This window comes from Drosophila kikkawai, chromosome 3R, assembly GCF_030179895.1.
Source record: "Drosophila kikkawai strain 14028-0561.14 chromosome 3R, DkikHiC1v2, whole genome shotgun sequence".
Taxonomy (NCBI): Eukaryota; Metazoa; Arthropoda; class Insecta; order Diptera; family Drosophilidae; genus Drosophila; species Drosophila kikkawai.
In genome coordinates this window covers 30,699,525-30,710,547 of record NC_091731.1, presented here as the reverse complement: position 1 = coordinate 30,710,547, position 11,023 = coordinate 30,699,525, and the positions used below count along the sequence as shown (strand labels likewise).

At 36.1% G+C, this 11,023-nt stretch overlaps 1 protein-coding gene across 2 annotated transcripts in view; it reads left to right on the top strand.

Moving 5' to 3' along the window:
- foxo (forkhead box, sub-group O) overlaps positions 1-11,023 on the top strand; it is a 34,632-nt gene continuing 23,609 nt past the window's right edge. For both annotated transcript variants that reach the window (XM_017171270.3, XM_017171269.3), the window contains exons 1-3: positions 1-89; positions 867-1,245; positions 10,620-11,017. In XM_017171270.3, coding sequence (XP_017026759.1) covers positions 10,765-11,017 — 253 coding nt within the window. In that variant the 5' untranslated portion in view covers positions 1-89; positions 867-1,245; positions 10,620-10,764. The remainder of the gene's footprint in view (positions 90-866; positions 1,246-10,619; positions 11,018-11,023) is intronic.

The following is an 11,023-nucleotide window of genomic DNA, read 5'->3' as shown; positions in this document are numbered from 1 at the left end:
GACGAACGACGAATCAGTTGTCAGTTCGAATCCAACTAGAAAGTTTCGAGCAAGTCCGTGTCTCTTCGCTTGCGGTTGAAAGCCACGAGGTCGTTCAATTTATTCCGTTTCACAGTTTCACGTTTACAGCCAGCGTTTTTACGTTTTGAAACACTTTCGTTGATCGCACGAAAATCTCTAGTTTGTTTAAAACGCCCTCAAAAATAAAAAAAATAAAATAAAAGGAAAACAAAAACAAGTGAAAGAAGCTGAGAAAAATAGAACGTAGAAAAGAAGCAGAGGCCGCGTTTCGTCGTATCAAAATATCAGCAATAAATAGGCGAAAAGAGCAGGCACACCGAAATAACGAAGAAAATACATAGCGATGCTTGGATGATCTTCGTTTCAGTCACGTTGTATACACACACATACACACACACACATAGCCCTATATAACACATACACTCGCACACACTCGCATATAGCGAATATACGAATACGAATACGGTTTTTTGATTCGAATTGGAGTAAGCTTCGGAAACGTGTTTATATTAAAATTTGTGTTCCCCATTTGAACTTTAAACAACTTTTGGACGTCGCGCCCCGCTTCGCGCCGCTCGGTCTTTTCATTGAATTCTCATACGAATTCCAATTAAGTGTAGTGTGTGCGTCCAATTGGCATGAATTGATGACGTGATCGGTGTGTTTGGTTCTCTTTCTCTTCGCACGCACACTATTGCGCCATCGCCGCTCTCTTTGGTGTTCCGGCCGCGTGTTCGCCGCTCTCTATCTCTCTTTTGTTGTGCTTTTTTATTGTGTTTTATTGTTATTCTTGTCGTAATTTACACCCATTTATAATATATATTATTTTTTATACATATACGCAGCTTAAGCAAAACGCCGCAAAAAATTGTTCAGTAATCCCAAAAGTGTTTGTGTGTGTGAGCAAGAAATTATGCCCGAAGAAATCTAAAATCTAAAAGAAATAATACGCAAATCCCGTAATAAAATTTAAAAAAAAAATAAAGAAAAAACCGCACAAGTTTTGCTCAAAACAACAACACAAATTACCGCATAAAAAACAAACAACAGTGCAAACTAACAAGAAAAATAAAGTAAAACAGTGCCAATTTAAAAAGCAACTAAAAACGCAGATCAGCAAATCCACAAAATCAACAGAAAACTATATAATCGCAGTCAACACCAAGGAGCAGCGATTTAGCAAGCAACTTAACGAGCAAACTCCCCTGCGGCAACTTTTGGCGGGTAAATAACTATTTAAAAAAAATAATAATAATAATAAATAATAAGTTATTCGAATCAGGAACTGTTCCATAATTTATTTACTGTGATTGTTTCTTAAGATTAGATAGTTTCCAAGTTTTTAAAACAGAAGAAAACATAACTCTTACAATCAAGGATCAATTATGTGTCGATCAATTACCTCCCCAGAATAATAAGCCTCTAAAAATACCCAAAATTCTACTCTACTTTAAAAATATTTGAAAATAAAAGCCAAAACCGTTAGTGTCCCAAAGTGATTTACAATCAATTCACTTTCAAGATCAAAATGCACAAACGGAACTAAAAACCCAAAAGCTAAAGCTATAACAATGCTAAATCCAAAACCCGGTCACGTTCCATGCTCACCTAATAGATGATCTCTCTCTCTCTCTGGTTCGTGCGGGGCTTTGATTAGTCCGTTTTGGGGTGTTAGTTATTCAAAAGAGAGGGAAACAGAGTGAGAGAGGGGGGGCCTGGGGGAGATCTTAATTAGAGCACTGCTGATAATGGCACTAAAAATAGAATTGGAACCCAGCGCCACACTGATAGCACCGCGCGGAGGAGCGTGTGTCGCCCGCTGCTCATTTCTTTCTGTTTTTGCTTCTCCTCGATTTAATATTATTTTTTATATTGGACCCATGAAGGCCGATTTTGTTGCTATATTACTTGCGATTTGTATACTCGCACTATATATTTTAAAATAATTTCAACGTTATTTTTTCGACATCAATATTGACATTGAAACGAGATTAGGTTTTAGTTTTTCGTAGCTCCGGTTGGTTGGTTGCCACTAGAGGCCTACGCAGATAGGGTTTTATCTATCCGCAATGTGCCAAGGTACAGCAGCAGCTGATGGCCCAGAGTATATAGTGTTGTGTGTATATATAATTTGGGACTTTTATCATATCTTGAGTGTTTGGTGGAACGTGCCGCCAGGTGATAACAGGCCAAGTGTGCAAAAAGTTTGTCGAAAAAGCTGTAATTGGAGAGCAGAAACCAGGAAAGGAAGTAGAAAAGAGTTTATAAAGTGGAATTTTAGGTTAATTAGTATATTATTTGGTAATTGGTTTAGTGAAGAATCTATCAGTAAAAGGTTTTAATCATTTGCCAGTAAAAGATTTTTACTAGAGTTATTGTTATTTCCTATCAAGCTATGTTTACCCCATAAACGTTTATTGTAGTTAATGCCAATCAAGTGCGTTAGTGATTGATAGAGGATTGAGGGATTATGGGATTGCGGATGATGATTAAGTCGGATGATCGCATCAAAGTTTTCCATGCGTCAAAGTTTCCCCAAGCCTCTCAGTCTCAGTCTCTGTCTCGGGCTCAGCTGAGCTGTCAATTGTCGTTGGATGGATGGCTGAGGGTTACGTTCTTGGTTGACTTTTCCTTTTGCCCCGTTCTCTTTAAATTATTTTAATGAATTCTCTATATAGACATTGCTTTTTTTTTTTGCGCTCTGCATTTGCATTTCTGCTGCATTCCTTAGCTGATTTCGATTTCGATTTCGATTTTGATTTACTCTGAAACTGAACTATATATTGAACACTGCGGCGCTGCTCTCTCTTCTATTCTCAAGTAGCGCGTGTTCCTCTCGCCGGTGCACGTGCCACCGCTTTTCGCAATGTGTAAAATAGAGATAGATAACTGCACTTTCAATAAGCTTTTATTTGAATAAGCTTCCGCGATAATTGACTTAATAAATTATTAAATATTATACAGCGTAGAAAAAACCAGAATGCAATTCACTGGACAGTTGGCATTCTCCCCTTGTGGATTTTCTAATGAAAACTAATGAGTAAATCATGCAAATCAGCTTTACACTTGGCTTAGAAAACAAAAACCTAAATGTTTATTTACACCCACTATTAATGTCATAAAAGGTACTTAATATGAATGCATAAATGTTGCTTAAGAGATTTATACTTTGTTTAGTTGGAGAAATTAAATATTCAATGAACTCTGTTTGCATATAGTTTAAATAAAATCAGAATACTATTAAAAGAAACTTTATTTCAATGATATTTTACACTTTAGATTCTTTTAATACAGGTATCTATGTATATATCCCTTTGTCTTTCTTTTTTTCTTCCAATTTTGATTTTATTTCGATGAATATCTATTAATATTATTATTATATATCCTAAAAACCTTATTTTTTAACCCACCATTAAAATATACTGCAAAAAAACCCCACAAAAGAATGTTGTAAAGAAGAGCGCAGATTGAAAGTGTCGCAAAAAAAGATTTGTTGTCCAAGGTTTATGTTTGGCATTGTCAAGGGGTTAAGGCGGTCATGAATGTGGGTGTTGGTAGTAGGGTTGGGCCTGAGTTGGGGACTGCGGGGTCTTGCGATAAGCTGACCGGGAAAGAGACACATAGATAACATGGCCAGCAAGTGAATAAGTGTGAGCAAGAAACGGAGACAGAGACAGCCACATGACAACAGTTTTTCTTTTTCTGTGGCGGGAATGCATACAAAAATACACTATATAAGCATTGCTTTCGCTACACGGCTTTATCTCCGCTTTATCTCTTGGCGGCTTGTTGATAACAATACACACAAGAGCAGGGACTTGGCAGGGAAAACTGGAGGATAGCGCCTAGTGTCCAGTGGGAATTAAAAGGGAATTACAGAGAGTTCACCGGTTGAGTGACATTGCTGGAAATTCTCATCAAAGCGAAGAGAATTCTAATTAAATTTTCTTCATCAAGAGGATTTTGACTTGATTTTATGATATATGTAAATGGATTTAATATAAAACCTACATTGTTTTTTAAAAACTAAGCAATTATATTAATAAAGATCATATTAGCCTAGTTATTTAAAGTCTGCATAATATAAATTGTTTATTATATTTGTTTATAATTATTGATTGCTATTAAAAAGAGCAGGTAATAAACCAAATGTTAGGACATTGACATCTAGTTTTGATTATAGTTTACGAAATAATAACAAAACGCTACAAAATCATTTAAAGTTAATTGTTTAACAGTTTGAAAATAGTTTAAATGTAGATTAACCTTGCCAATGTAACATGAACTTAACTGAACCTTAACATGAGAAATATTAACCAGCAGATTAATCCTTAAGGATTTTTTTTTAATATTACTTCTTAATTACATGTTATAAAACAGTGTTCATAATTTGTATAATCTTTTTCCTAACTCAATATGAAAGCCAAAACCTAAACTTAACACGAACTTAACTGGAAGTTAACAAGAGAATTATTAACCTACAAGCAAAAACCCCTTTAGTATTTTCTTGTTAATATTTCTAATTAATTAAATTATAGAGTTAATAATTAGGTTGATTTCCCTTTCCCAGCTCAACGCGAACCCCCAAAACTTAATTAGAGTCTAAAAAAAGGGCCCTTATTGAGCTAAATATAGAAGTTTGTTATCAGCAGGTTAAGCCATGACTGAGTTTATATTGTTCGGTGGTATAATTCACTTTCAAACCAAAGGTCGTTCGGTTCGGTTTTATGGAGGGTGACAAAGCACACTCGCACACACACACACACTCTCGGAACGGATCCCCAATATGAATACCCGACAAGTGGGTTCGATGTGGCCTCGTCACCGTCAGCATAATGATGATTATCATTATCGTCATAATGGGTCGCGAGGTACTTGAGCTTGGGCCTGAAAGCAAAACCGAACAAGGGCTCGGAATCGGGATTGATGTCGTCGTTGTCTTCGTCTACATCCCTCCATCTCCATCTGTGAATCCACCTCCATCTCCAGCTCATTAGGCAGGGCAGACCGGACCAGATCGGTGCAGACCATACCAGTTGCTGTATCTCCCGGACTCGACTCGACTCTTAAACTCACCGACGTCCAGCTGTCAGTCTTGCTTTTTATTTTCACTGTTTTGGGTTTCTTTTTCCTCATTTTCCATTTTTTTTAACTTTTTTTTTTTAATTTCGGGCAGGCCTTCTCTCAGCACTGACTTACTTTGCTTTGCTTCCAGTCTGCTCCGCCTTTTACTACATATATAATCCTGTTTGACGGGTTGTGGCGGGTAGTGGATCTCTTTTACTTCCACATTGCTGAACCCGGTCGGTCATGTGTGCGGCGTGGCCGGGAGCAGAGAAGGGGTACAATACCTGAGATTCAGGGGCAGAGAGTAACAGTCTCATGCATAAAAAAAATCACATGGTTTTGCGCCGGATCCAAAAAAGCATCTGGCAGATACTTTTGTGGCCCCGGCTTTTGCAGCGATCTCCTGGGTCGCTTTAACACTGATAAGCTAAGAAATCGACAGGGTCGTAGGCAAAAGGAGATTGATTTGAACCATTTAACAATTTAATCATTTGCTCAAATATTAATTTTAATGTATCAACTCTAATCTGCTAACCGGAAGTTAAGTCTAAGAAAAGTGAATAATTTAAATGTAATCTTCATTAATTACAAGTAATAGTCTCATTTTAATTGCCTTTTAATGTGATCTCTCCCCTGTTGAGTTTATATATTTTCTTAGCCCCGCCCCTGGAGCTAGTAGCTACCTCTTGGCTTATCACTTAATCTTCGAGGCCGACTCTCCACTGGAACAGCTGCTCCATGAGAAGGTGGCCTCAGCTAGGATTAGTTTCGGTACCGAGTAGGGAGTACTTGGTGCTTGGTACTTGGAGTACCGGGTACCCTCCTAAGACGAACTGATAGCCCCCGAGTGGGGAGGGAAAATAATACGCATACGTATTGGAAACCGAAACGAAACAGAACGAAACTCATGAGAAAAGTCGGGCGGGCGAACTATTGAAAGGAAAATTACGTAACGAGAGTGGGGTTTATTTTTGTTTTGTTCGCTCTGTTGATCTTTCTTCGTTTCGTTTTCATCGCTCGTTCCTTGCTTTCTTTGTACTGATTCTGTTTTTAATTTTTTATTATATATTTTTTATTGCCGTCTTTATTTAGTTTGCTTTGCTTTGGACTCTTGCTTGTTTTGCTTTTTATTATTATTTAAGATCTGTTTTTGCTTTTCTTTGTTTTTTGCACTCGCTTTTCGTTCCCACATCTCTCTCTCTATATGTTTTCAGATGCTTTCTGAGGTCTCCCACGTCTAGTTTTAGAAATTTCTCATCATGCTCATCATGCTGGCTGCCCCATTTAGTAGTCACGCCCCCTCTGAGGGTGGTGACCACCACCTGAAGATTTCCACCTAATGGAACTCAGTTCTGTTCGTGACATTGAAATACTCGGAATTCTCGACTACAAACCTCCAAAGATATCCACTTCTCACGCCTCTAGCCCCCAATTGTGTAATGCTCGAAAACAGAGAATATTTCGGGGATGGTGATTTTTCAATGCCAATTTCTCCATCATCCCACGCCGGGTGCTTTAAAGGTGAATTAATAGTATACAATATGTTTTGCCAAACAAATAGGAATCTGGATCTGAATCATTTTATAAATTTTCGTGGTGATAACACTCACAATGTTATAACTTTTTGCGTTGTTTAGAAATGTTTGATGATGGAATTTTCTGTTACTCGGTATTATCCCAATTAACATAATCTAACACCATTTAGGTCTGATCTCTCGCGATCAAAGAGAAAAAAACACCTACGCAAATAAGCGTCACCAGGTCGCCAGTTGTCTTCTAATCTAATGTAATAAAAAAAAAATAATAATAAATTCATACATGTTTGTTAAGAACCTGTCGTTAACAATAAGCTCAAGCCCCCACTTAAATGATCCGATCCGATCTGATCTGATCTTATATAGTAAATACCCTGTGACGCAGCAAATCGGGCAAATTAATTCCCAACCCATATTTTGAGAGGAATTGTCTTGTTATTGTTTACATTTTCTATGCCTTTTTTTTTTTGTTTTGCTTCTATTTTCATATAATGACGTGTTTTTGTTGAATGTTATTATCAAATGTTACTGTTTATTTATTATTTAATGTTTCAAAAGTCTGACTGTCCCGACTGCGCGACGCAATTTCTGGCCCTCCCTCTTTCACTCTGTCTCTCTCTGTTTCGGTTGAAAGTAAAGAAATAGATTATATATTTAAGTGCAAAATGCAAAATAGCAAATGCTCATGTTAATTTTACTCAAAATAGTTGGCAGCCGGCAATTGAGAGGCGGCAATTAGAATTTTTACACTATTTTTAGAGGCAGACGAACTCTGGACTGTTTTGGTACCCAGTAATTAGGAGAGGGTGTTTCAATGTTTGTTTTTAAATAAAAAAAACAACGAATTTCGAGAAGTATATTTATAAACATTATGGTTAAATATGGTAGATAATATATCTCAAAAATTAAACCAGAATTGTGTGATACGTTTATTAAAAAACAAGCTTGTGTTAAATACCAATAACCTATGGGATGAAAAATATTAAAAAAGACTAAATGTATTCAAAACTCTCTGTTCTTATGGTTTTTTAATATATATTTTTTTAAATGTATTACACAAAGTTTACATAAATCTTTAAATATAAAAAAAGACCCAAAGCCAAAAGTAAAATCCAAACTGAACAGAAAGAAAGTAAAGATAATCTTGTAACTCGCAGTTGTGACCCAAAAAGAAGCTTGGAATTTCACTGGAAAAAACCCCAAAACCACAGGGAATATCTTATTCGATCAGTCTAAGCTCTACGATAGGGTATTCCTGGGTCTTTTTTTTTTATATTTTCGGCAGCCTCATTATTTTTCGCTTTGATTTTGTTGTTGTTAGTGGCTTAGGTCAGGTTGGAATGTTTCGGTCCGGGGTTTTTTTTATTTTAATTTTTTTTTCCTGGGGGCACTTGAGTTGCGACTCATTCGCATTTGCCATTATTTGCGGCCATAAACCTTTCGCTAGGAAGATATTATGTAATGACAACGCCGACGTGCGCGACCTTATCTAAATAATTTTGCATTTAAATACAAGCACAAAAACACACAGGCACACACACTCAAAAATATGAGGAGATCCAAAGTTTTTATACATTTTTTTTAAGTCAGAGAACGACGAAATAATGAGGCGATGATCGGTATGCTCTCAGGTAGAAAAGTGTGTTTTAGGTAGCAAATGAATGAACTTCCGTGTTCTCAAGGTAAATTCTTCGATGTCGTTCGAGCTGTCGCTGTCGCTGTCGTTTGGTGTGTCTCTTTCTCCTATTTATTCCCCTCTCTCTTTTCTCTGTTATAAAAAAAAGCTTAATAAAAAAAATACCTCTGCAACGATCCACACACTCACACAGATACTTCTCGTTTGGACTTTGTCACAGTGTGTGTGAGTTGATTTTTAATTGAGTTACGCGCTCTACGCACACTTTTCAATTTGTTTACAATTTTTAAAGATTAAGAGAGATGAGAGTGATTCTCTTATTTTTGAATCCAAAAGCTTTGGGTTTCTCTTTTAATTTTGGTTATTTTTTGGAGCACAAATTTTGAAACATTGCTACATGTGAATTGTGTTATGGAGATTTTATAAAGGTTTTTTAAAACTTTTTAAAGAAATATTAGCTGGGAATTTATGTATATATTTTAGCAACATTTACTGTTTATTTTAGTATGTAAGACAATATTTTTGCTAGATTTAAGCCCCAAAACTCTTCTTAAAAAATCTAAAATTACGTTAAAAATACACAGAAATAAGTATTAAACATTTCAACATACTATAATTTCTATCTAGAGGTAATAAATAATACTTAAAATTTTTAGAAATAATACTTATCAATCATTCTGGCATAAAGATACCGTTTTTTAATAGAATAATCGCATTTCTGCAGACTGAAACTGCTGTAAATTCTCACCTAAATGTTAATGCAATCAAAAGCTCATTGATAAGGACGCTCTATATATTTTTATATACCCATTTTTCGGTTAAAAATTGCACCAGACATTGCCTTGTGCTATCAAGAGAGTTCGAGCGATGCCCGTCAGGCTTCGTTGACTTATCAGCTGGGTTTTGTTCCATTCCAGACAAAGTCAATATACCTTTTATATTATTAAAGACTCACAAACAGAATCTCTCAGTGAATGAGAGAGAAACTGAGAGAATTGATCACGTTTTTCAGTGTATTTAAATGGCATTTTGATTACCCAAAAAAAAAACACCTTATACTATCGCCCCATTATTATTGGGGCATATATTGATAACTCTCCGCCGCCAGTCCGCTAATTTAAATCGTTTCCATTCCAACTGTGTGCTAAATTTAGTCATAAAGGCATTTATAGATTTTATTAAAACTAATTGATTTCCATTCCGTGAGCTACTACGCCGAGAGCCCCATTGGAATGCCAAGAAAATGGGCGCTAAGGCAATCTGAAACAAGATCATAACCTACATTGTGGCAGTCGGAGCTCTTTGTCTGATAACACCGCTCTCTCTTAGCTATTTTAAAGAGAATTTTTAATTTTAGATATCTGTAGTTTATTTTTTTTATGGAAAAATAGGTAAACTTAAATTTCCAGAAATTATGCAATTCAAATATTACACTCATGAAGATATTTTCTTATATTTCCGAAAAATTGCTCTAGAACTAAGAAAATCGGTTTAGAATTAAGAAAGAACCATAGAAAAGTCGTACTTGTGTAAGTTTATAATTCCCAACTGGTTCTAACATCCATGGCATCAAGTGCAAGCACATGTGAATGTTTTACTGTTGTTTTTCTACATACTTCCTACCCTAAAAGTAAATCAATTTATTCTTAAATCCAGAAAATCCTTTGCCTTTTTAAGTCGATTTTAGGTAAACATTTTTTATAAGTGTACTCTTGTCGCATTTATTGATTTGATTACTTACCAAGTACCTAGGCACTCGCAAAACTATATAAATAAAAAAGCTTTACAATCAAGCTATAAATCATTGTTATCGAACTATTAGTACTCACAGCCCAGAATAACTGAATAAATTTGAAAAGCTGGAAAATTTAAAACGATTTAAAGATACTACTCTCTCTCTCTCTTTCCTACGAACACGTGATCAATTGAAAATCGAAAATGTCAATTAGTTTGAATGCTTGAAGATCGTTTGAAAATCGTTTTTTCACATTTTCAAGCGCACGAAAACAATCAAAATGTAATTTTTAAATAAAATGCTTAGCAGGAAGATGATATGATGACTTGACACATTCGTAGATAGCTTTATAGCAATTTCAATTCAAGGTGAATCAATCTCTCTTATAATGATTTTGCACTAAAAAAAGATTTATATAAGGTTAATGTTTTTATATATTTCCAAATAAATTACCAAAAAATAGCTGAGGTTTAAAAAAGTATACACATTTTGTTGAAATATTTTCCAAATAAATTATTTCAGGGTTAACCTTTAACCTTTATATAAATATAGAAAAAAAATCCTTAAATTAGATTGTATATATTTCCTGATTAATAATTCTTTCCCCAATTCATGTCCTTTTCAGGATAAAGAACTAATCGCAATATATCTGCGACTGCTTCGACATTTTCTGAGGCTGGCTGGAGGAGAGCTTGAGCTAGCTTTGAGCTTGATTTTGAGGAGCCACCAAAGCCGCAACGCTGCAACTGCACAACGACCTGCTCTACCCGATGATGGACGGCTTTGCCCAGGACTGGCCCACGCTGACCCACACAGACAATGGCCTGGGTTCGGCCATGGATCAGCTGGGGGTGGGCGTGGTCGGTGGCGTAGGAGTGGGCGATTTACCCGGTGATGTGGGTTTTGAGCCACAAACTCGCGCCAGATCCAACACATGGCCCTGTCCACGTCCAGAGAACTTTGTGGAGCCCGTCGATGAGCTGGATAGCACAAAGGCCAGTAATCAGCAATTGGCTGCCGGAGGTAAAA